At 41.7% G+C, this 27,426-nt stretch overlaps 1 protein-coding gene across 1 annotated transcript in view; it reads right to left on the minus strand.

Annotated features, from left to right (window-relative positions):
• LOC137372387 (titin-like) overlaps positions 1 to 27,426 on the minus strand; it is a 425,393-nt gene that overhangs the window by 183,007 nt on the left and 214,960 nt on the right. Inside the window, exons 126-135 of the mRNA XM_068036276.1 lie at positions 26,066 to 26,149; positions 24,969 to 25,141; positions 18,459 to 18,588; positions 17,635 to 17,715; positions 17,109 to 17,192; positions 16,614 to 16,697; positions 15,738 to 15,815; positions 13,584 to 13,661; positions 10,021 to 10,098; positions 2 to 73 (exon numbers count right to left, since the gene is read on the minus strand). Coding sequence (XP_067892377.1) covers positions 2 to 73; positions 10,021 to 10,098; positions 13,584 to 13,661; positions 15,738 to 15,815; positions 16,614 to 16,697; positions 17,109 to 17,192; positions 17,635 to 17,715; positions 18,459 to 18,588; positions 24,969 to 25,141; positions 26,066 to 26,149 — 942 coding nt within the window. The remainder of the gene's footprint in view (position 1; positions 74 to 10,020; positions 10,099 to 13,583; positions 13,662 to 15,737; positions 15,816 to 16,613; positions 16,698 to 17,108; positions 17,193 to 17,634; positions 17,716 to 18,458; positions 18,589 to 24,968; positions 25,142 to 26,065; positions 26,150 to 27,426) is intronic.

Here is a 27,426-nt window from a genome sequence, read left to right on the forward strand (position 1 = left end):
CCTTTTTCTGGAGTAACTGTCTCTTTTTTTGGTTTCAGTGGTTCAGGAACTGGCTTCTTAGGAACCTCTGGCACTTTAAGAAACAGTATAATTTTAAGATTAAATACAATGCTTACATCATTAAGATGCCTAAGCGACAAGTTAAAATAACACAAGCATACTTGACAGAGAAATTCAAGGCAAAGTGACATTTGCTTTTCGCATGTACACATGCTGCGGGACAAATTGGTTAAAATTAAACCAGATGGACCACTGGCATTGATGTAGGCACTGGAAATGACAAAAGTGCAGCCTGCCCAATCGACCCTGCATTGTCTGCGTCACTAACATCTGGGGACTTGTGCCAAAACTGGAAGAGATATCCCATAGACTAGCCAAGCAACAACCTAACACAGTCATACTCACTGAATCATACCATATAGACAATGTCCCAGACTCCCCCATCAACATTCCTGGGTATGTCCTATTCCACTGGCAGGACAGACCCACCAGAAGTGGTGGCACTGCAGTACACAGGAGGGAGTGACCCTGGGAGTCCTCATTATTGACTGTACCCCATGAAGTCTCATGTTATCATGTCAAACATGGGAAAGAAAACCTCCTGCTGATTACCACCTACTGCCTTCCCTTAGCTGATGAATTACTACACTTCCATGTTGAACACCATTTAGAAGAAGCAATGAGGGTAGCAAGGGCACAGAATGTATTCTACGTGGGAGACTTCAAAGTCCATCACCAAGAGTGGCTCGGAGGCACCACCACTGATTGTGGTGGCCAAGCCTTGAAGGACATAGGTGCCAGACTGGGCCTGCACCTGTGTTGTGTGGCACTACCACCGTGCTAAATGGGTTTGTTTTAGAACAGATTTAGCTGCTCAAAACTGGGCATCCAATTAACCCCAATCTATTACCTCATGGAACACCACATCTCTCACTCCACCATTACCATCAAGCCAGGGGATCAACGTGTTCAATGAGGAGAATGCAGGAAAGCTTTCCAGGAGCAGCACCAGGCATACCTCAAAATTAGGTGCCAACCGGGTGAAGCTACAACACAGGACTACATGCATGCTAAACAGCGGAAGCAGCGTGCGATAGACAGAGCAATGCGATCCCACAACCAATGGATCAAATCAAAGCTCAGCAGTCCTGGCACATTCAGTCTGAATCATGAATGGTGGTGGACAAGGAAACAACTAACAGGAGGAGGAGGCTCCACCAACACCCTCATCATCAATGATGGCGGAGCCCAGCAAGTCAGTGCAAAAGAAAAGGCTGAAGAATTTGTAACCATCTTCAGCCAGAAATGTTGAGTGGATGATCCATCTCGGCTTCCTTCTGAGGACCCAGAATCACAGATGCCAGTCTTCAGCCAATTCAATTCACTCCACGCGATATCAAGAAACGGCTGAAGGCACTGGATACAGCAAACGTTATGGGCCCTTACAACATCCCAACCATAGTACTGAAGACTTGTGCTCCGGAACTAGCCGTGCCCTTAACCAAGCTATTCCAGTACAGTTATAATACAGCCATCTGCCTGACAATATGCAAAATTGCCCAGGTATGTCCTATCCACAAAAAGCAAGAAAAATCCAATCCACCCAATGACCGGCTGATCTGTCCACTCTCAATCATTAGCAAATTGATAAAGGTATCATTAACAGTGCCACTAAGCAGCACTTACTCAGCAACTACCTGCTCGCCGATGCTCAGTTTAGGTTCCACCAGGGTCACTTGGCTCTAGACCTCATTACAGCCTCGGTCCAAACATGGACAAAACAGCTGAAGTCAAGAGGTGAGGTGAGAGTGATTGCCATTGACAACAAGGTAGCATTCGACTGAGTGTAGCATCAAGGAGCCCTAGCAAAATTGAAGTCAATGGGAATCAGGGGAAAACTCTCCACTAGATGGATTCATATCCAGCATAAAGGAAGATGGTTGTGGTTCATAGAATCATAAAACATTTACGACATAGAAGGAGGCCACTTGGCCCATCATGTCTGTGCTGGTCATGAACCCAGCCTAATCTCACTTTCCTACACTAGATCTGTAGTCCTGATGGTGAAGGCTCTTCAAGTAGACATCCAAGTACTTTTTAAATGTGGTGAGAGTTTCTGCCTCTACCATGCTTTCAAGTCGTAAGTTCCAGGTCCCTAAGGCCTATTGGGTGAAAAAAAATTTCTTCATCTCCACTCTATTCCTTCCACCAATTACTTTAAATCTATGCCCCCTGGTTTTTGACCCCTCTGCTCAGCTAAAAAGATTGTTCCCATTTACTCTATCTCGGCTCCTCATAATTTTATATACCTCAATTAAGTCACCCCTCAGCCTCCTCTGTTCTAACAAAAGCAATCCCAGCCTATCCAATCTTTCCTCATAGCTAAGATTTTACAGTCCTGGCAACATCCTCGCAAATTTCCTCTGCACCCTCTCCAATGCAATTACATCTATCCTGTAGCGTGGTGACCAGAACTGTACGTAGTACTCAAATTGTGGTCTAACTAGTGTTGTATACAGTTCTAGCATAACCTCCTTGCTCTTATATTCTAGGCCTCAGTTAATAGAGAAAAACATGTCATTTGCCTTCTTAACCACCTTATCAACCTGGTCTGCTGCCTTTAAGGAACTATTGACATGCACTCCAAGGTCCCTCTGTTCCTCCATACTTCTCAGTATCTTCCCATTTATTGTGTCTTCCTTTGCCTTGCTGCACTTCCCAAAATGCATTACCTCACACTTCTCTGGATTGAATTTCATTTTCCACTTTTCTGCTCAAACTGACGAGACCATCTATATCTTACGGCAGTCTAAAGCTTTCCTCCTCACTGTCAACCACATGGCCAATTTTTGTACCATGTGCAAACTTGTTTATCATATCCCCTACATTTGAGCCTAAATCATTAATATAAACGACCAAAAGCAAGGGACTGAATACTGAGTCCTGTGGAACCACACAGCTAACAGCCTGCCAGATGCAAAAACACCTATCAAACATTTGCCTTTGCTTCTTGCCATTAAGTCAATTTTGGATCCAATTTGCCACTCTCCCTTGGATTCCAAGGGCTTTTACTTTTTTGACCAGCCTGCCATAAGGCGCCTTGTCAAAAGCCTTGCTAAAACCCATGTAGACCATACCCACCGCATTGCCCTTACCAATCCTACTTGTCACCACCACAGAAAATTCAATCTAGTTGGTCAGACATGACCTGCACTTAACAAATCCATGTTGACTTTCCATGATTGACCTATGTCTTTCTAAATGAAGGTTTATACTGACCCTCAGAATTGATTCCAATAATTTGCCCACAACCGAAGTTAAGCTAACTGGTCTATAATTATTCAGGTTATCCCTTCCTTTTTAAACAATGGTACAATGCTGGCAATCCTCCAGTCCTCCAGCACCACTCCTGTAACCAGGGAGGACTGAAAGATGATGGCTAGAGCTTCCACAATTTCCTCCTTTGCTTCTTTTAACAACTTGGGATATATTTCATCTGGGCTTGGCAATTTGGGCAATTTATTAACTTTCAAAGACATCACACCCTTTAGTATTTCCTCTTTTTCAATGTTCATTCCATCCAATATTTCACTCTTTCTCCTTAACTACAAAGTCATCATCAGCCCCCTCTTTTGTGAAGTTAGTCACAAAATATTCATTCTAAACCCCGTCCACATCCTCTGCCTCCACGCGTAGGTTACCTTTTTGGTCCCTAATAGGTCCTACTCTTTCCTTAGTTAACTTCATGCTCTTTATGTACTTAAAAAATATCTTTGAATTTACCTTAATTTTACTTTCCAGTATTTTTTCATGCCCTCTCTTTGCTTTCCTAATTTTCCTTTTAATTTCATTTTCTGTACTTCTTTCTGCAGATTAAGCTCTCAGTGTCTGACATGAGCTTCCTTTTTTGCCTTATCTTACCCTCTATGCACCTTGTCATCCAGAGAGCTCTAGATTTGACTGTTCCAACTTTTTCTTTGCGGGAACATGTTTACCCTGAATCCCGTGAATCTCTTTCTTGAATGCTTCACATTGCTCTAGCACAAATTTACGTTCAAATAGTTGGTAGTTGGAGGCCAACCATCTCAGCCCCAGGACAATGCTGCTGGAGTTCCTCAGGGTAGAGTCCTAGGCCCAACCATCTGCAGCTGCTTCATCAAAGACCTTCCCACCATCATAAGATCAGAAGTGGGAGGTTTCGCTTATGAATGCACAGTGTTCAGTACCATTCACAATGCCTTAGCTACTGAAGCAGTTCGTGCCTGCATGCAGCAAGACCTGGACAACATTCAGGCTTGGACTGATAAGGGGCAAGTAACATTTATGCTACACAAGTGTCAAGCAATGATCATCTCCAACAAGAAAGAATCTAACCATTTCCCCTTGATGTTCAATGACATTACCATTGTTGAATCCCCCACAATCAAACTCCTGGGAGTTACCATTGACCAGAAACTTAACTGGACCAGCCATATAATATTCTGGCTACAAGAGCAGGTCAGAGGCTGGGAATTCTGTGATGAGTAACTAATTTCCTGAGTTCCCAAAGCCTGTCCATCATCTACAAGGCAAACGTCAGGAGTGTGATGGAATACTCTCCACCTTCCTGGTGAATGCAGCTTCAACAACACTTAAGAAGCTCAACACCATCCAGGACAAAGCAGCCCACTTGATCGGCACCTCATACACCAACTTAAACATTCACTCCCTCCTCCATCACTGGAGCACAGTGGCAGAAGTGTGTACCATCTATCATGTCTGCAAAGAGATGTAGATAGGTTAAGTGAGTGGGCAAAAATTTGGCAGATGGAGAACAATGTGGGAAAATGTGAACTTGTCTATATTGGTAGGAAGAATAGAAAAGCAGTATATTATTTAAATGAAGAGAGATTGCAGAACTCTGTGGTACAGAGGGATCTGGGTGTCCTGGTACATGATTCATAAGATGTTGGGCTGCAGGTACAGCAAGTGATTAGGAAGGCAAATGGAATGTTGTCATTTATAGTAAGGGGAATGGAATATAAAAGTAGGAAAGTTTTGCTACAGTTGTACAGGGCATTGGTGAGACCACATCTGGAGTACTGTGTACAGTTCTGGTCCGTTTACTTAAGAAAGCATATAAGAGCAGTTCAAAGAAGGTTCACGCAACTGATTCCTGGGTTATCTTATGAGGAAAGGTTGGACAGTTTGGGTCTGAATCCATTGGAGTTTAGAAGAATGAGAGGTGATCTTATTGAAATATGTAAGATCCTGAGGGGGAGACCAAATGCAGACTGGGTGACCGCTTTGTGGAACACCTCCGCTCAGTCCGCAAGCAGGACCCCGAATTTCCGGTTGCTTGCCATTTCAACACTCCCCCCTGCCCTCATGCTCACATCTCTGTCCTGGGATTTGCTGCAGTGTTCCAGTGAACATCAACGCATGTTCAAGGAACAGTATCTCATTTACCGATTAGGCACGCTACAGCCTGCCAGACTGAACACTGAGTTCAATAATTTCAGAGCATGACGGGCCCCCCATTTCACTTTTATTTTTAGTTATTTTTTTTCTTTTTCCTTTTTTAATATATTTTTTGTGTCTATTTTATTTTATTTCATGTCAGTTTGTTCAGTTTGCTTACCCACTTTTTATCATGTTTGTACTTGCGGCTGTTCAATTTACAGTCCATTAACACCCTATCTGTACTAATGCTTTGTCTTTCAATACATCATTAACATATTGTTTGCCTTTGCTCCACGACCTTCTGGTCAGCTATTCTGTGACCTTGCCCTATTTATACCTTCTCCTTTGTTATCTCTTGCCCCACCCCCGCTTTACTTGCTTATAACCTTTTACATTTCTAATATTTGCTAGTTCTGAAAAAGGGTCACTGACCTGAAACGTTAACTCTGCTTCTCTTTCCACAGATGTTGGCAGACCTGCTGAATATTTCCAGCATTTCTTGTTTTTAGTTCAGATTTCCAGCATCCGCAGTATTTTGCTTTTAATTAAGATCCTGAGGGGACTGAGGGGATGCTGAAAGTATTTTTTCCCTTATGGGAGAGACTAGAACTAGGGGACACAGTTTCAAATTTAGGAGTCTCCCATTTAAGACAGAGTTGTTAGTTGTGGAATTCTGTTCCCCAGAGAGCTGTGGAGGCAGGGTCATTGAATATTTTTAAGGATGAAGTAAATAGATTCTTGATTGACAAGGAGTCAAAGGGTATAGGGGGTAGAAAGGAAAGTAGTAGAGTTGAGGCCACAATCGGATCAGCCATGATCTTAACAAATGGCAGAGCCATCTTGAGGGGCCAAATGGCCTACTCTTGTTCCTAATTCATATGTTCGTTTAAGTTGCACTGCAGCAACTCACCCAGCCTCCTTCGACAGCACCTTCCAAACCAGTGACCTCTACCACTTAGGACAATGGCAGCAGGTGCATGGCAATACCACCGCCTGCAAGTTCCCCTCCAAGGCATACACCATCCTGACTTGGAACTATCTCACTGTTCCCTCAGTGTCGCTGGGTCAAAAACCTGGAAGTCCCTCTCTAATAGCAAGTGTACCTACACCACATGGACTGCAGCATTTCATGGAGGCGGCTCACCACCACCTTCTCAAGGGCAATTAGGGATGGGCAATAAATGCTGGTCTTGCCCGCGATGCACAGATTCCATGAACAAATAAAAAGAATCCCTGAAAATGGGCATGGGAATCGTGGTAGGTGATTAAACCGTGCCTAGTCATTGCAATGCAGGCAGCATGTTAAATTGGTGCTGTCTCCTCTTTTAAGTGAATGCATTATGAAGTGTTTTTAAAATAATCTGCAAAGACATTTCACATGTAATGAAGCATGTAATTTGTATGCATATATTTTGACTCTTTTTCCCAATAAACTAAAAAGGGAAAAATTGTTTAACCCTGAAAACGGGTGTAGGGTTTACGATGTGCTATTAACCCACATCTGGTCATTGCTTTCAGACACCACGTTAAATTGATGCTGCCTGCTCTTTTAAACAACTGCTGTGTGCAGCCAGTGGTCCCCACGTTGTACATTGGTTGCATGCATCAGCAGGGGACCCAGATATTGTGACTGGCCAGCGCTACTTAAGGGCAGCCTGCAGCTCTTAGAGGGAAGGTTCATTTTGGTTGCATGAAGAGGTGAGTTTTTCTTCAGAAGTCAATCTGGGCTGTGATACTTTGAGCAATGGCTAAAATGCGAGACAGCGAGCACCAAAGTTTTCAGGCAATGCTGTGAAGGTCTTGGTGGAAGTGGAAAGGAGGGTCATGCTTTATCCACAAGGCAGCAGGAAATCCTCCAAACATACATTCAGGAGACAGTAAAGAACAGAAGCAAGCAGCAATGCCTAGTCATGAGCCATGTCATGAGTGGATAACCCTTGTCGCATAATAGTCAGCCTCTGACTTATCGTGATGGGTCAAATACAGGTGACACAGAGGACTTCTACCAGAATAATGAACATTTGCCTGTATGCTGAGCTGCCTGTGGTTGTACACCAACTGCACATTGAGGGAGTGGAATACCTTTTGGTTTATGAAAATGGCCAGGTTCGCATGATGTCTCTTTGGCCTCCTTGTCTTGAGAGACAGTGGGTAAGCGCCTGGAAGTGGTCAGTGGTTTGTGCAGCAGCGCCTGGAGTGGCTATAAAGGCCAATTCTAGAGTGACAGACTCTTCCACAGACGCTGCAGATAAAACTGTTTGTCCGGGCTGTTACACAGTTGGCTATCTCTTTGCACTTCTGACTTATTTCCTGCCAACTGCTAAGTCTCTTCGACTCGCCACTCTTTAACCCCACCTTTATGGCTGTCAGCCAGCTCTGGCGATCACTGGCAACTGACTCCCACGACTTGTAGTCAATGTCACAGGACTTCATGTTGCATTAGCATCTTTAAAGCGGAGACATGGACGGCCGGTGGGTCTGATACCAGTGACGAGCTCGCTGTACAATGTGTCCTTGGGGATCCTGCCATCTTCCATGCGGCTCACATGGCCAAGCCATCTCAAGTGCCGCTGATTCAGTAGGATGTATATGCTGGGGATGTTGGCCACCTCGAGGACTTCTGCGTTGGAGATACAGTTCTGCCACCTGATGCCAAGGATTATCCGGTGGCAGCGAAGATGGAATGAGTTGAGACGTCGCTCTTGGCTGACATACGTTGTCTAAGTCTTGCTGCCTTAGAGCAAGATGCTGAGGGCACAGGCTTGATACACTCAGACTTTTGTGTTCTGTGTCATAGCATCATTTTCCCACACCCACTTGGCCAGTCTGGATATAGCAGCAGACGCCTTTCCCATGCACTTGTTGATTTCTGCATCAAGAGACAGGTTACTGGTGATAGTTGAGCCTAGATAGACGAACTCTTGAACCACTTCCAGAGCGTGGTCGCCAATACTGATGGATGGAGCATTTCTGATGTCCTGTCCCATGATGTTCATTTTCGTGAGGCTGATGATTAGGCCAAATTTGTTGCAGGCAGCCGCAATCCTGTCGACGAGTCTCTGCAGACGCTCTTCAGTGTGGGATGTTAATGCAGCATCGTCAACAAACAGGAGTTCCCTGATGAGGACTTTCCGTACTTTGGTCTTCGCTCTAAGACGGGCAAGGATGAACAACCTGCCATCTGATCTTGTGTGGAGGAAAATTCCTTCTTCTGAAGTCTTGACTCATCAGACCCCTTTCCTATCCTGAATGGCGTGAAACAGGGCTGTGATCTCACACTTACTTTGTTTGGGATCTTCTTCTCACTGCTGCTCTCACATGCGTTCATGTCTTCACATGATGTGCACACAAAGAAAGCAATGTGCAGGCAGTCAATGGCAACCTGCACCATAGGTGGGAGCATGAAGTACAAAAATGCCAGTATTGAAATCAAATAGGTGGTGCATCAAGATGTCATCCAGTGTAGAGGCCTGCTTTAGGTCGGGAAAAAAAACCTGACCCGAACCCGACTGAACAATTGCTGACCTGAGCCCGACCCAACCCGAGCCCCCCCCGATTTCAACCCAAACCCGGGCCCGAGCCGACCCGAACCCACCCCAACTCGAACCAATTCAACCATCCATTTACTTACCATCCTGACACCAAACCTGCAAGAAGCTGCAGCGCATACGTGATGACGTTATAGTGACGTCACTCGCTTACTGCGCAGACTCAGTTTTGTCCCAGACACCCAGCTCAGGTAAGTTTTTTTATTTTTAATACTTACCAGGGTGGCACTTACCGTGCATGTTCGGCCCGACCCGACCCGACTTGACACGGCCTGACCCGACCCAAGCCCGAAAGCCAGCCCCGCAGGATGGGCCCGGCTCGACCCGAACCCAACACATGTGGTCGGGTCCCGTTGGGTTCGAGTCGGGTAGCAGGCCTCTAGTCCAGTGCACTCCCCATCGGAAGTGAACAGATGCATCTTGGACTCCATTTACGAGCTTATAAATTGGCCACTACAGATCCCAAATTCTCTCCCAATGGGATAGATCATCAACTTGCTGTCTGGGCATAAAACTGGAGTTGTGGCTGTGTTACCCAGAAACTGCTCAATTTTCAATGGCAGTTTTACACTTGAACGGTAAGTTGGAACTCCATCAAAAGCACAAGAAACAACGAATATTATATATGTAGAGCATTCAACCAATAATAAGTTAAGTTTTTGCAGTAGGAAAAATGAATCCCTACCACCCCCAAGATATAAACTATGTTTCAGCAGCTTTATACCTTTTATCCAAGAATTCATTACTTTGTCACTTTTTTGCAAATATGGTAATCTAAATAAGTAAGAACCATAGCAAGAATAATAGGACAACCTTGCACAAACCCAAGTGTACAAAATCCAGGACCCATTTCATTCATATTTTGGAATGAAAAATACATCTAGTTATTGCTTTTTTTGACATCATCAGCAATCCATACAAACACAATTATAAAAATAACAACATAAAAAACAACATAAATTCCAGGAAATATAAATACAATGTTTAAATACTCAAACTCAAAGCTGTATAAAACCTATGTATGGGATACCTTTAGGTGGAGCAACCACTTTTCTTGGAACAGCAGCTGGTTTCACTTCATCAACTGGCTTCTTAGGAACCTCTGGCACTTTAAAGAACAGTATTTGTATTTAGTAATGGATTCACTGTAGAAAATGTACACAACTTTCAAAATATTTATCTTCTACCCCCAACTATAACACCAATAACTTGTATTTATATAGCACCTTTAACAAAATATGACATTCTAAGGCCATTCACAGAAGCGTTATAAAGGAAATTGTAATTGTCATTGCCATTGTAATGCAGGCAGCATGTTAAATTGGTGCTGTCTCCTCTTTTAAGTGAATGCATTATGAAGTGTTTTTAAAATAATCTGCAAAGACATTTCACATGTAATGAAGCATGTAATTTGTATGCATATATTTTGACTCTTTTTCCCAATAAACTAAAAAGGGAAAAATTGTTTAACCCTGAAAACGGGTGTAGGGTTTACGATGTGCTATTAACCCACATCTGGTCATTGCTTTCAGACACCACGTTAAATTGATGCTGCCTGCTCTTTTAAACAACTGCTGTGTGCAGCCAGTGGTCCCCACGTTGTACATTGGTTGCATGCATCAGCAGGGGACCCAGATATTGTCACTGGCCAGCGCTACTTAAGGGCAGCCTGCAGCTCTTAGAGGGAAGGTTCATTCTGGTTGCATGAAGAGGTGAGTTTTTCTTCAGAAGTCAATCTGGGCTGTGATACTTTGAGCAATGGCTAAAATGCGAGACAGCGAGCACCAAAGTTTTCAGGCAATGCTGTGAAGGTCTTGGTGGAAGTGGAAAGGAGGGTCATGCTTTATCCACAAGGCAGCAGGAAATCCTCCAAACATACATTCAGGAGACAGTAAAGAACAGAAGCAAGCAGCAATGCCTAGTCATGAGCCATGTCATGAGTGGATAACCCTTGTCGCATAATAGTCAGCCTCTGACTTATCGTGATGGGTCAAATACAGGTGACACAGAGGACTTCTACCAGAATAATGAACATTTGCCTGTATGCTGAGCTGCCTGTGGTTGTACACCAACTGCACATTGAGGGAGTGGAATACCTTTTGGTTTATGAAAATGGCCAGGTTCGCATGATGTCTCTTTGGCCTCCTTGTCTTGAGAGACAGTGGGTAAGCGCCTGGAAGTGGTCAGTGGTTTGTGCAGCAGCGCCTGGAGTGGCTATAAAGGCCAATTCTAGAGTGACAGACTCTTCCACAGACGCTGCAGATAAAACTGTTTGTCCGGGCTGTTACACAGTTGGCTATCTCTTTGCACTTCTGACTTATTTCCTGCCAACTGCTAAGTCTCTTCGACTCGCCACTCTTTAACCCCACCTTTATGGCTGTCAGCCAGCTCTGGCGATCACTGGCAACTGACTCCCACGACTTGTAGTCAATGTCACAGGACTTCATGTTGCATTAGCATCTTTAAAGCGGAGACATGGACGGCCGGTGGGTCTGATACCAGTGACGAGCTCGCTGTACAATGTGTCCTTGGGGATCCTGCCATCTTCCATGCGGCTCACATGGCCAAGCCATCTCAAGTGCCGCTGGTTCAGTAGGATGTATATGCTGGGGATGTTGGCCACCTCGAGGACTTCTGCGTTGGAGATACAGTTCTGCCACCTGATGCCAAGGATTATCCGGTGGCAGCGAAGATGGAATGAGTTGAGACGTCGCTCTTGGCTGACATACGTTGTCTAAGTCTTGCTGCCTTAGAGCAAGATGCTGAGGACACAGGCTTGATACACTCAGACTTTTGTGTTCTGTGTCATAGCATCATTTTCCCACACCCACTTGGCCAGTCTGGATATAGCAGCAGACGCCTTTCCCATGCACTTGTTGATTTCTGCATCAAGAGACAGGTTACTGGTGATAGTGGAGCCTAGATAGACGAACTCTTGAACCACTTCCAGAGCTTGGTCGCCAATACTGATGGATGGAGCATTTCTGATGTCCTGTCCCATGATGTTCATTTTCGTGAGGCTGATGATTAGGCCAAATTTGTTGCAGGCAGCCGCAATCCTGTCGACGAGTCTCTGCAGACGCTCTTCAGTGTGGGATGTTAATGCAGCATCGTCAACAAACAGGAGTTCCCTGATGAGGACTTTCCGTACTTTGGTCTTCGCTCTAAGACGGGCAAGGATGAACAACCTGCCATCTGATCTTGTGTGGAGGAAAATTCCTTCTTCTGAAGTCTTGACTCATCAGACCCCTTTCCTATCCTGAATGGCGTGAAACAGGGCTGTGATCTCACACTTACTTTGTTTGGGATCTTCTTCTCACTGCTGCTCTCACATGCGTTCATGTCTTCACATGATGTGCACACAAAGAAAGCAATGTGCAGGCAGTCAATGGCAACCTGCACCATAGGTGGGAGCATGAAGTACAAAAATGCCAGTATTGAAATCAAATAGGTGGTGCATCAAGATGTCATCCAGTGTAGAGGCCTGCTTTAGGTCGGGAAAAAAAACCTGACCCGAACCCGACTGAACAATTGCTGACCTGAGCCCGACCCAACCCGAGCCCCCCCCCGATTTCAACCCAAACCCGGGCCCGAGCCGACCCGAACCCACCCCAACTCGAACCAACTCAACCATCCATTTACTTACCATCCTGACACCAAACCTGCAAGAAGCTGCAGCGCATACGTGATGACGTTATAGTGACGTCACTCGCTTACTGCGCAGACTCAGTTTTGTCCCAGACACCCAGCTCAGGTAAGTTTTTTTATTTTTAATACTTACCAGGGTGGCACTTACCGTGCATGTCCGGCCCGACCCGACCCGACTTGACACGGCCTGACCCGACCCAAGCCCGAAAGCCAGCCCCGCAGGATGGACCCGGCTCGACCCGAACCCAACACATGTGGTCGGGTCCCGTTGGGTTCGAGTCGGGTAGCAGGCCTCTAGTCCAGTGCACTCCCCATCGGAAGTGAACAGATGCATCTTGGACTCCATTTACGAGCTTATAAATTGGCCACTCCAGATCCCAAATTCTCTCCCAATGGGATAGATCATCAACTTGCTGTCTGGGCATAAAACTGGAGTTGTGGCTGTGTTACCCAGAAACTGCTCAATTTTCAATGGCAGTTTTACACTTGAACGGTAAGTTGGAACTCCATCAAAAGCACAAGAAACAACGAATATTATATATGTAGAGCATTCAACCAATAATAAGTTAAGTTTTTGCAGTAGGAAAAATGAATCCCTACCACCCCCAAGATATAAACTATGTTTCAGCAGCTTTATACCTTTTATCCAAGAATTCATTACTTTGTCACTTTTTTGCAAATATGGTAATCTAAATAAGTAAGAACCATAGCAAGAATAATAGGACAACCTTGCACAAACCCAAGTGTACAAAATCCAGGACCCATTTCATTCATATTATGGAATGAAAAATACATCTAGTTATTGCTTTTTTTGACATCATCAGCAATCCATACAAACACAATTATAAAAATAACAACATAAAAAACAACATAAATTCCAGGAAATATAAATACAATGTTTAAATACTCAAACTCAAAGCTGTATAAAACCTATGTATGGGATACCTTTAGGTGGAGCAACCACTTTTCTTGGAACAGCAGCTGGTTTCACTTCATCAACTGGCTTCTTAGGAACCTCTGGCACTTTAAAGAACAGTATTTGTATTTAGTAATGGATTCACTGTAGAAAATGTACACAACTTTCAAAATATTTATCTTCTACCCCCAACTATAACACCAATAACTTGTATTTATATAGCACCTTTAACAAAATATGACATTCTAAGGCCATTCACAGAAGCGTTATAAAGGAAATTGTAATTGTCATTGCCATTGTAATGCAGGCAGCATGTTAAATTGGTGCTGTCTCCTCTTTTAAGTGGATGCATTATGAAGTGTTTTTAAAATAATCTGCAAAGACATTTCACATGTAATGAAGCATGTAATTTGTATGCATATATTTTGACTCTTTTTCCCAATAAACTAAAAGGGGAAAAATTGTCTTACCCCAAAAACGGGTGTAGGGTTTACGATGTGCTATTAACCCACATCTGTTCATTGCTTTCAGACACCACGTTAAATTGATGCTGCCTGCTCTTTTAAACAACTGCTGTGTGCAGCCAGTGGTCCCTACGTTAGACATTGGTTGCATGCATCAGCAGGGGACCCAGATATTGTGACTGGCCAGCGCTACTTAAAGGCAGCCTGCAGCTCTTAGAGGGAAGGTTCATTCTGGTTGCATGAAGAGGTGAGTTTTTCTTCAGAAGTCAATCTGGGCTGTGATACTTTGAGCAATGGCTAAAATGCGAGACAGCGAGCACCAAAGTTTTCAGGCAATGCTGTGAAGGTCTTGGTGGATGTGGAAAGGAGAGTCATCCTTTATCCACAAGGCAGCAGGAAATCCTCCAAACATACAGTCAGGAGACAGTAAAGAACAGAAGCAAGTGGCAATGCCAAGTCATGAGCCATGTCATGAGTGGATAACCCTTGTCGCATCCTAGTCAGCCTCTGACTTATCGTGATGGGTCAAATATAGGCGACAGAGAGGACTGCTACCAGAATAATGAACATTTGCCTGTATGATGAGCTGCCTGTGGTTGTACACCAACTGCACATTGAGGGAGTGGAATACCTTTTGGTTGATGAAAATGGCCAAGTTCACATGATGTGCACACAAAGAAAGCAATGTGCAGGCAGTCAATGGCACCCTGCACCATAGGTGGGAGCATGAAGTACAAAAATGCCAGTATTGACATCAAATCAGTGGTGCATCAAGATGTCATCCAGTGTAGAGGCCTGCTTTAGGTTAGGAAAAAAAACCCGACCCGAACCCGACCGAACCATTGCTGACGTCACTCGCTCACTGCGCATACTCAGTTTCGTCCTGGACACCCAGCTCAGGTAAGTTATTTTATTTTTAATACTTACCTTGCGTGTCCGGCCCGACCCAACCCAACTCGACCTGACCCGACCCAAGCCCGAAAGCCAGCCCCGCAGGATGGGCCCGGCTCGATCGAACCCGACATATGTTGTCGGGTCCCGTTGGGTTCGAGTCGGGTAGCAGGCCTCTAGTCCAGTGCACACCCCATCGGAAGTGAACAGATGCATCTTGGACTCCATTTACGAGCTTATAAATTGGCCACTACAGATCCCAAATTCTCTCCCAATGGGATAGATCATCAACTTGCTGTCTGGGCATAAAACTGGAGTTGTGGCTGTGTTACCCAGAAACTGTTCAATTTTCAATGGCAGTTTTACACTTGAACGGTAAGTTGGAACTCCATCAAAAGCACAAGAAACAACGAATATTATATATGTAGAGAATTCAACCAATAATAAGTTTAAGTTTTTGCGGTAGGAAAAATGAATCCCTACCACCCCCAAGATATAAACTATGTTTCAGCAGCTTTACACCTTTTATCCAAGAATTCATTACTTTGTCACATTTGTGTAAATATGGTAATCTAAATAAGTAAGAACCATAGCAAGAATAATAGGACAACCTTGCACAAACCCAAGTGTACAAAATCCAGGACCCATTTCATTCATATTATGGAATGAAAAATACATCTAGTTATTGCTTTTTTTGACATCATCAGCAATCCATACAAACACAGTTATAAAAATAACTACATAAAAAACAACATAAATTCCAGGAAATATAAATACAATGTTTAAATACTCAAACTCAAAGCTGTATAAAACCTTTGTATGTGATACCTTTAGGTGGAGCAACCACTTTTCTTGGAACAGCAGCTGGTTTCACTTCATCAACTGGCTTCTTAGGAACCTCTGGCACTTTAAAGAACAGTATTTGTATTTAGTAATGGATTCACTGTAGAAAATGTACACAACTTTCAAAATATTTATCTTCTACCCCCAACAATAACACCAATAACTTGTATTTATATAGCACCTTTAACAAAATATGACATTCTAAGGCAATTCACAGGAGTGTTATAAAGGAAAAAATGACACTGAGCCACACAAAGGCAACAATTAAACAAATACAACAGAAAACAATAACATGGTATTTCACAAATACATTTATACTTATCAGGATAGGTTCTTGCATAAAAATGTTTTGTCATTGAATTGGCATCCTATTTTTTGCATTGCTACAATAATGTGAAAATAGTCTTTGCTATTTCTCCAATGAAATCAGTTAAAAAGAAGCTGTACACTATTCTGAATACAGTATTTTAAATAATTTACTCACAGGTAAAGTAAGACACTCCTATCATTTCCATAGTAGACTTGCATTCAGTTACTAATGTCTGCACAAATTTACATTTTCAAGTTCCAACCCCAAGTTATTGGATATATTCTCCAAAGAAAAAAATATGAAATTTACAAATATAGGACAACATGAATAATACAAGGAGATACCACACATCAAGCAATGCCTCACAACATAAAATAGAATAGTACAAGAATGGCAATAAAAAGACAATTTAACTTGCTTAATTGTATTCAAAGTCAAGTTTTAGTTATATTAATCAGATGCCCCCAAAAGATAATGTTAAATTAGAATGTCCAGAACATTATGCTGCATAAATATGCACTTTGGCTGAAATCCTTCCCTTTAATTTATACCTTTTTTGGGAACAATCTCCACTTTTTCTGGAATAGTAATCGGTTTCTCCCCTTCAATAACAGGCTCTCTTGGTAGCTCTGGCACTTTAAAGAACATCATTATCATTTTAGGATGAGATTATTTTAGAATGAGATTATTTCAAGAAAATCTATAAAACTATAAAGGTACTTAAACTCAAGATGAGATGATGGACAAAAATGACATTTTACCTTGTAACAATTTAAGTATTAAATGGAAATTGTATAAAGCAGCATGAATGGTTCACACAAATCTAAAACAAAAACTATGTTAACTGCAACACTGCAGCAGAATAACACACAGAATAACTAAATGTAAGAAAATGGAAATGGTGCTGGAATAAGAACACCCTAAGTAAGATCGGGCCATGATTTATGAAAATATAGAATATTTGTTTTTACAATGATGTAAGGAACAGGATGCTGTAGTGCATAAGAATAAGATTTGGATGAGAATTCTTCTGTGGTCTTTTGTACCTTTAGCTGTTGCAATGCCTTTCCTTGGAAAAGTAACTGGTTCTTCAGCAACTGGTTTCTCTGGTTTCTTTGGGATTTCTGGCACTTTAAAGAACATTATTGATTTAAGATGAGATTCATTTAAGATGATTCAGATAACACTGAAGCTAATTAACCAAATCTGGACACATAAAAGACACATAATACACAAAATTAACACATAATGACATTCCCTTTTGCAGGACAATTGTTAAATCAAAATAATGTAATGCTCCAAAACTCAGTATGAGAGTAGCAACTAATAGTAATGGCATATATCTACATTGGTGAGATATACTTGAGAAAATGTATTTGGCAAGATATATTTTTACTATCTTTACTAGAAAAGGACTTGACTCCTGATTTTCACTTTAGTGAAAAGTAAGAAGTACCAAAGCAAATTTTGGATAGGACTGAAGAAGTGACCAAGCAAATTAGAAATTGTTCACATGATAGTGATAAGAAAAGATGTAGAGATGATATTTACACAGAATTTTTGTTTATATACCTTTTATAGGAGCGACTTTTTCTCTTGGAATTTTAACTGGTTGGACTTGCTCAGCAGCTGATTTCTTTGGCACCTCCATCACTTTAAAGAATATCATTGTTTAATGTAAGATTCATTGGACAACTACATATACAATGCTGATGTTAGGTATAAAAATTAAGATAACATGAAACATACAGAACAGACAAAATTAACACAAGGTAGCAATTCTCTTGCAAAACAATATAATTACTAAATCTTCATAATTACAATTTGGGCATTTGAGGAGCAAATAGTTATAAGGATAATTTTGTATTGCTGGAATAACCATTGCCACAATAATTAAAAGATAAAGAATCTTTATTCATTACATTAAATTATAAAATTAAAGGATTACATTGTTTTGCCATTTTGGACTTTCTTTTTGTTTCACGATTACAATGATCCAAGTAATCCAAGTCAGTAAGTAATTTCAGATTTTTTTCAAAAAAACTATATTCCTGGTGGTTTTGTGACTACCAAGTTCATATTAACTCCAGCAGAAACTCAAATACTCAAAAATAATTAAATTGATAGCACTGAATACAAATAGAAACATTTTCCTTAAAGTTTGAGCTACTGTTATGACAGCATATACAATACAAACAGTAAAATACATTCACTGACATAACAGTTAAACAGAAATGCACACAGTGATGATAAACATCAATAAATATGGCGAAGGAAAATTATTTTTGAAGAAGAAAAAACATAAAAATTAAGATAGGATTTGAAAGATGACCATGAAAAGTATAAATTACTTCTGTCATATTATATGAAGGCTTGTCTGAAATCCTATTTTGTACCTTTTACTGGAGCAACCTTCTCTTTTCTTTGAACATCGTCTTGTTGGAATTCTTCAGCAATAGTCTTCGAATAAACTTCATTCACTTTGAAGAATACGATTGTTTTAAGATGCAATTTATTCAAGAAAATCTAAGCATTTTTGAAAATACTTAAAACAAGCTAAGACCCATGAAACACATGACAATATCAAGTAATTTTTTTTGACATTCCATTTTATAAAGACATAAAACCCAAAATCCATGGGTCAGTGATTCCATTTCTTATGCAGCGATTGCACACAGCAGGAACACCTGCCTTTGGCTAACTTAAAAGCTATCAAATAAGGGGGATTTCTCCAATTTGCTGTTAAATACTGGGCGCTTATGTCAATTGGGCTGAATCTAGGATGTCAAGCATAAAGTCAAGCATAAAGGTATCGGGCCTCCAACCAGGTAGGAGATTTTAGTTGTCCCCCTCTTATAAACCCTTCACAAAGGTGGCCACTTAAAATTGTTTTCAAAAATTGTGGCAACTATTGTGGGGTACAGGCCACGGTTCCATGACTTGGCGAATCGTTATCGGGGGTAGGTGGAAATGTGGAATAATCAGTCCAGCCATGAATGTATAGTATAGTGGAGCAGGATCGAGGAGTTGAGTGGCCTACTCCTGCTCCTAATTCATATGTTTATATAGCTAGGGCTGTAGAGAAGTTTTAAAACTAAATAGTGGGAGGAGAGTTCATGTGAGGGGAGTCTTAGAAAGTTAATGAGAAAGCACAAGGCAATAGTGCAGGGAGGTGATATGAGTAATGATAACCAGCGTGTGACTGGAAGGGATAGAGTATACAAGCATAAGAATGCACCAGCAAATAGGGTCAGACTAGGAAAAATGGTAAAAAGATAGAATTAAAGACTCTTTATCTGAATGCATGCAGATGAATGAATTGATAGCACAAATAGAAATAAACAGGTATGATAAGACAGCCATTACAAAGTTGTGGTTGCAGAGTAACAAAGGCTGGGAACTGAATATTCAAGTGTATTTGACATTTCAGAAGGATAGGAAGAACAGAAAAGGAGGTGGGTAGCTCTGTTAATAAAGGATGAGATCTTTACAGTCATGAGAAATGATCTTGGCTTGGAAAATGAAGATGCAGGGCTGAGTTTTACTGGCCCCTCGACGTCGCGGGTCGTGGTGCAGGTGCCAGTAAAATTTTGCAGGGAGAGGCCCACCCCGACCTGCGACATTGAGAAGGGCCCACCGCATATTACCGGTGGTGGGGGGCCCTCAGTGCGGCCACCCGGCGGCAGGACCTTCATCTGCATATTCAAATGAACATAAATTAAATGCTAATAAACTTACCTGCAGGTGGCGGACATCCCACGCCGAATTTGCAGCCTCCGTTTGGCCTACGCACTGCTGGGGAGAGGGGAGTAATAAAATTTTCTGGGCAGGAGGGGTGGAGGAGCGGGGAAAACATTTATTATTGGCTGTGGGGGTGGTGGGAAAGGGTTGAGGGTCAAAGGGAACAAATGTCGGGCGGGGAAGTTTGAGATACTAATAAAATTTTATCATGGCGGTACAGGGCAATTAATGTATGATTTACCCATTGGGGGGGGGAATACGTAATTGACACCTGACATAACATTTTATTTTTAATTCCAGCAGATCGGGACCTTTAAATTTTACAATGTAACTGAAGGGCTTGAAGCCCTTTAAAAATGGCACCAGTGCCTGCGCGGTGGCACCGGACACCGTTGCCGGGGAAACGCATCAAAGGGGGTGGCCACTCCGCCCCCACTATTTAAATGAGCCCCTGCGCGAAGTATCACAGGAGCTCTTCAGCGGCCCTTCCGTGTCGGAGTTGAAAGCGTGCCTACGACGAACACGGCGCGTGATTAAAATTCAGCCCACAGAATCAGTTTGGTGCAGACAAGAAATAGCATGGGAAAGAAGTCACTGGTGAGAGAGGTTTGTCGGCCACCTAACAGGGGACACACTACAGGACAGAGTATAAATCAAGAAATAATGGGAGACTGTATGAAAGGTACTGCAATAATTGTGGGGGATTTGAATCTTCATGTTGATTGGACAAATCAAATTGCCAAAGGTAGCCTTGAGGATGAGTTCATACAATGTTTTTGGGTCAGTTTCTTAGAACAATAAGTTCTGGAACCAACCAAGGAACAGGCTATTTTAGTCTTGGTAATGTGCAATGAGACAGGATTAATTAATGATTTCACATCAACATCCTGGGGTTACCACTGACCAGAAACAGAACTGGAGTCGCCATATAAATACTGTGGCTACAAGAGCAGGTCAGGGGCTAGGAATCCTGCAGCGGGTAACTCACCTCCTGACTCCCCAAAGCCTGTCCACCATCTACAAGGCACAAGTCAGGCGTGCGGTGGAATACTCTCCACTTGCCTGGATGGGTGCAGTTCCAACAACACTCAAGAAGCTCGACACCATCCAGTCCACTTGATTGGCACCCCATCCAACACCTTCAACATTCACTCCCTCCACTACCGACGCACAGTGGCAACAGTGTGTACCATCTACAAGATGCACTGCAACAATGCACCAAGGCTCCTTCAACAGCACCTTCCAAACCTGCGACCTCTACCACCTAGAAGGACAAGAGCAGCAGATGCATGGGAACACCATCACCTGCAAGTTGCCCTCCAAGTCAAATACCATCCTGACTTGGAACTATAATCACCATTCCTTCACTGTCGCTGGATCAAAACTCCCTTCCTTACAGCACTGTGGGTGTACGTACCCCACACGGACTGCAGTGGTTCAAGAAGGCAGCTCACTACCACCTTCTCAAGGGTAGTTAGGAGTAGGCAATAAATGCTAGCCTAGCCAACGACGCCTACATCCCATGAATAAATTTTAAAAAGTAGGCAAGAGTGAGCATAACATGATAGAATTTCACATTCAATTTGAGGGTAAGAAACTTGGGTCTGAAACTTGTGACAAACTTAAATAAAGGCAATTACAAAGGTATTGTCATGGACACTGGAACAATCATGGACTAACTCTGAAGAGTAATGAAAAATGGACCTCGTATTTAAAAATTGAACCTTTATTTAAAAAAGTGAACAATGGTCCAAAATGGCCACCAAAGAGAAAGGGATTGTCCTTTTGTGTATTCAAACTAGCTGACAAAAACAAAGGACAAATCTTTAAAGCCAAAAGATGTTAATGAAACCCATCTTGCGGCTACCCAAACATTCCAGAATTGAATGTCTTCTTATGAAACAAAGGAGGTGTGAAGTGGTCACGTCCTGGGCCATTGTGCAATCACATGGGGTAGAGAGGAGAATGTCTCCTACCAGGAGGTGAGATGACACAGTTTACCTTAAAAAAAGATAGCCAGAGAGAGAGAGAGACTGACCCAGAAAGTGATGCTACTTGTAACAGTTTGAGTTCCAGCCAAGCTAAGAAGCACAGCGTCCTGCTGAAAAAAATCTGACATCTACAGTATACAGCAGTGAAAGCTAGAAGTAACCCACCATCTTCAATCAAGAGAGAAATCTATAATCATCTCAAGCCTGCATTCATCTAGAACTTGATTCTCAAGACAATTCAACAGGCTTATCATAACCTTTCCCCCCCAGTAAAGCCCACCTTTCCCTTCTCTATCTGTTTCTTCCTCTGTGTGTGTGTGTGTGTGTGTGTGTGTGTGCGTGTGTGTGCGCGTGTGTGTGCGCGTGCGTGCACGCGAGTGAATGCGTGAGTGGGAACCTCCCATGTCACACCACTTGGCCATAACAGTATGAAGACAGAGTTGGCTACAGTGGACTGGGAAAATAGATGAAATAGTAACATGGTACATAAGCAGTAGCAGACTTTTAAGGAGCTATTTCATAGCTCTCAATAAGGATATATACCATTGAGAAAGAACGACTGTATGAGAAGGATGCACCATCAGTGGCTAACTAAGGAAGTTAAAGATGGTATGAAATTGAAGGAAAAGGCTGACAATGCTGCAAAGATTAGTGGTAGGCCAGAAGATTGGGAAAAATTTAGAAACCAGCAAAGGAGAACAAAAAAGAGATAAGTTAGAATATGAGAGTAAACAAGCAAGAAATATAAAAACAGACAGTAAGAATTTTACAAGTATCTAAAAAGGAAGAGAGTAGCTAAAGTGAACATTGGTCCCTTAGAGGATGAGACGGGAAATTAATAATGTAAACAAGGAAATGACAGAGACTTTGAATAAGTATTTTGTAACTATTTTCATGGAAGAAGACACAGAAAATATCCCAAGAATTGTAGAAAAATCAAGGGGCAAAAGGGAAGGAGAAACTTAAAATAATCATTATCACTAGAGAAAAAGTACTAGGAAAACTAATGGTACTAAAGGCTGATAAGTTCCCTGGACCTGATGGCCTGCATCCTACGGTCTTAAAAGAAGTGTCTTCATTGGTTGTAATCTTCCAAAATTCCCTAGATTCTGGAAAGGTCCCAGCGGATTGGAAAACCGCAAATGTAGCACCTCTATTCAAGAAAGGAGGGTGACAGAAAGGAGGGAGACAGAAAAGAGGAAACTATATGCCTGTTAGCCTAACATTGGGAAAATGCTGGAATCCATTATTAAGGAAGTAGTAGCAGGACATTTAGAAAATCATAATACAATCAAGCAGAATCAACATGGTTTTGTGAAAGGAGAATTGTGTTTGATAAATTTATTAGAGTTTTTTGATAATATAACAAGCAGGGTGGATAAAGGGGAACCAGTAAACGTAGTGTATTTGGATTTCTAAGAGGCATTCAATAAAGTGCCACATAAAAGGTTACTGCACAAGATAAGAATTCACAGTGTTGGGGCAATAAATTAGGATGGATAGAGGATTGGCTAACTAACAGGAAACAGAGAGTCGGGATAAATGAGTCATTTTCAGGATGGCAAACTGTAATGAGTGGGGTGCCACAGCGATCAGTGCTGGGGCCTCAACTATTTACAATCCATATTCATTACTTGGATGAATGGACCAAGTATATTGCAGCCAAATTTGCTTATGATACAAAAATAGGTAGGAAAGCAAGTTGTGAGGAGGACACAAGAGTCTGCAAGAAGATATAGGGATAGTGAGTGGACAAAAAATTTGCATATGGACTATAATGTGGGAAAGTGTGAGGTTGTCCACTTTAATGGGAAGAATAGAAAAGCAGAATATTTTTTAAATGTAGAGAGAATGCTGCAGTCCTGAGGGATCTGGGTGTCTTCATAAATGAATCTGAAAAAGTTAGCATGCAGGTACAGTAAGCAAATAGGAAGGCAAATGGAATGTTGGCCTTTATTACAAGGAGGATGGAGTGTAAAAGTAAGGAAGTCTTGCTACAACTGTACAGGGCATTGGTGAGATCACACTTGGGTACAGTTTTCGTCTCCTTATTTGAGGAGGGATGCACTTGCATTGGAGGCAGTTCAGAGAAGGTTCACTAGGTTGATTCCTGGGATGAAACAGAGAAGATACTGAAGGGGCTTGACAGGGTAGATGATGAGAGGATTAACCCCTTGTGGGGGAATCTAGAATTAGGGGGCACAGTTTAAAAATAAGGGGTCTCCCATTTATGACAGAGATGAGGATAAATTTTTTTTCTCAGAGGGACATTAATCTTTGGAATTCTTTGCCCCCAGACAGCAGTGGCGACTAGGCCATTGAATATATTCAAGGCTGAGCTAGACAGATTTTTGATCTACAAGGGCGTCAAGGGAATTGGGGGGGGGGGGGGGGGAGGGGGAAGCGGTAAAGTGGAGTTAAGGCCACAATCAGATCTTATTGAATGCTGGAGCAGGCTTGAGGGGCCAAATGGCCTCCTCCTGCTCTTATTTCTTATGTTCTTAGTAGGTGAGCCAATATGTTTGGTTTCCTGCTCCCACCTGGTCCCAGCAGGCTTGCGCTGACCATGCAACAAATTTTTTTGAAGGCTGAAGCTTCAGAAACTTCTGACATAAGGGTCCCCTACCTTCGGTCTCCTTATGATTATAACATTGAAACAGGTGGGCAGAAGCTCTGCACCCACAAGGCTACCCAAAAAATTTATTTCAAGGTCAGGATCCATCTTACTTTCTGTCTGTTTTAGTTATAGTCAGAGTATGTCAGAACTGTTGCAGTTTTGATAATATATTCCCTACTGCTTTATAATTAAATGATTTTTCTTCTAATTGGTACTTCCATTTCACTTTTACAAACATAATAGTTTTTGTCAGCATACAATGATTTGTTAAAATATTTACTTCATTATATCTAGCCTCTTGGCATTCAATTAAATATTATTAGCTATTAAAGCTTCAACTGTTTCATCTCAACTTCCACTTTAATGAAAATAGAAAATACTAATGTGAAGAATTTTAATTGATTTGCCCTGCATGTCCCTCATGACAGCACAAACAATGCGATCATATATAAAACAGTAACACCACAGTGCAACAGAACAACATGCATTAGAGAACACACATGAAGAAGGCAAATGGTACTTAAAGATCAGGAAGCAGGGTTCTGGTTATGATTTACAAGGCCATCATGAAAAGTAGAAATTGTTAACACAATAATGTAACATGTTGGATAAAGTTTGTATGAAAGTCTTCTTTTCATTTTTGTACCTTCCAATGTAATGACTTCTTCTTTTCCCAGAACAGTAACTGTTCTAAATTCTTCAGCAACTGGCTTCTTAGGGATTTCCGGCACTTTAAAAGATGTCATTGTTTCAAGATGAGATTAATTTAAAAATACATTAAAATATTTAGCAATTCAGAACAACATGAAGCATATATGACAAACAGAACCAACACATGACTACATTACATTAAATAAAATGTCCAAGTCAATTAATAGGTTTTGTCTGCCCTCTCAGGTGGACATAAAAGATCCCATGGCACTTTTCGTAAAACAGCAGGGGATTTTTCCACTGTTGCGGACAATATTTATAGTAACAAAAAAGATTATCTAGTCATTTAACTCACTGCTGTTTGTAGGACTTTGCTGTGTGCAAATTGGCAGCTACATTTGCCTGGTTACAAGTGACTACACTTTAAAACACTTCACTGGCTGTCAAGCCCTTTGGGATGTCCCGAGGAAGTGGAAGGTATTATATAAATGCAAGTGTGTTCTTTTTTTCTTAGTAGTTTCATAAATCAATTACGTATTTTAACTTTGTATATACTGAATGCCCCTAAGTTTAAATTCAAATTTAATTTGTAATATGTATGCAGTCTTTACTCAGTCCTTTCTTTCTCCTACAATTTACAAGGTTTAAACCCAAGCTTGGCATCACCAAAGCACTATTTTTTTGATTTATCTCATCACATCTACTCTGCTCCCTTCAACTATGATGGTGACCTACATTATATAATTTGGGACTGAACATACATATCTCAATATCAAAAAATTAATAATGTTTTTTCTGCAAGTTAAACTTCCTCTTATGACAGTACAGACAGCACAGACTTAAAACATAGTCTACAATGTTACAGAGCACAAATTCATAAATAAATATTTGAGAAGGCAAATCATACAAAAATAACTAACACTGGTATGATTTACAAGAAGGTCATGAAAAGTAGAAAAAAATCATTGTTAACAAAGAATGATATTTCCATGTATTTTTCTACCTTTTACTGTGATGACCTCTTCTTTTCTTAGCATAGTGACTGTTTGGGCTTCAACAACAACTGGCTTCTTAGGAATCTCCGAGACTTTAAAGAACATTATTGTTTAAGAATGAGATTTATTGAAGATGGCGTTTATAATTTTGAAGAGATTTTAAAAAGAAAATACAACAAGAAACACACAGGACAGACAAATCTATCACAAGTTAATAATCCTTTTTCTAAGAATAACATATTATATCCAAAGATACTGTTGAGATTTTAGCTTATTCTAAACCAGAGTTAAAACTGAGCCCCAATATGTCCATAACTCACTGTCACTGAAGCATTGATTAACAATAAGCATCTTTCTGCATCAGCAGTTTATCATGCTCTGAATACCAAAAAGAGTTCTTATTATCCTCACCATCAAGATGTTGGGCTGGATTTTCCTGCTCGCCGCCGAGCTTCAAAAGTGGTGGGGCACACGTGGGGCATTTGACCCACAGAGCCACCGTGATATTTAGCGTGGCTGCTCATTTACATGGAGAGGGCAGAATGCCTGCCCCCGATGACGTAGAGGGGGTGGGTACCATTTTTAAAGAGCTTCAAGCCCTTCAGGCCCACTTAAATTTTTAAAGTTACAGGTTTGTAAAAAATAAAAGTTAAACTTTATTAGCAGTTTCAATCCCCTCTCCCACCCTCCCCCGCAATGACTTACTAATCTATAAATTGCCCTCTCCCCCTAAAAAAAGTAAAATCTCGATCCCAACCATTCCCCCCTGAACTTTCTTCACTTTAAACTTCAACCCCTTCCCACCATCCCCTTCACCAATTGCGTTAGTTTTTGCCACTTACCCCCATCCCCCCCACTACTGCCCTGAAAATTTCACTCCTCCCCACTCCCCACCAGTGTTCCGCCTCAGATCTCCGAACCAAGATCCGAAGGTATGGGAGTTCTGGCAACTGGCCAGAATATCAGAGTGGGATGGCCGTTGTGACAAGGTAAGTATTAATTCCTTTATTAACATAAATTAAAATATCTTAATTAGGTCCCCAACACCGAGAGGCAGGGAGGCCACTTCGAGGCCTCGCCGCCACTGGTAATATGGGGTGGGGCCTTCCCGGCATCGAAGCCTGTGGTGGGCCTTGCCTGGAGGTATTTTCCAGGCCCTCCCCACTACGACCCCCGACATCAGGTGACTGGTAAAATCCAGCCTGTTGTTCTTTTCATTAAAGAAATTATTCATACTTCTTCCATATCGTATATTTTAAAACTGATTATTTTTAGGGAAATGGTATAGTTAATTAAATATTATTAACGTAATTCAAATCAAATGTTTAAGATCAAGTATTAGAAATTAATTATTCTGCTATTCAACTAT

Source organism: Heterodontus francisci, chromosome 7 (genome assembly GCF_036365525.1).
Source record: "Heterodontus francisci isolate sHetFra1 chromosome 7, sHetFra1.hap1, whole genome shotgun sequence".
NCBI classification, from domain to species: domain Eukaryota; kingdom Metazoa; phylum Chordata; class Chondrichthyes; order Heterodontiformes; family Heterodontidae; genus Heterodontus; species Heterodontus francisci.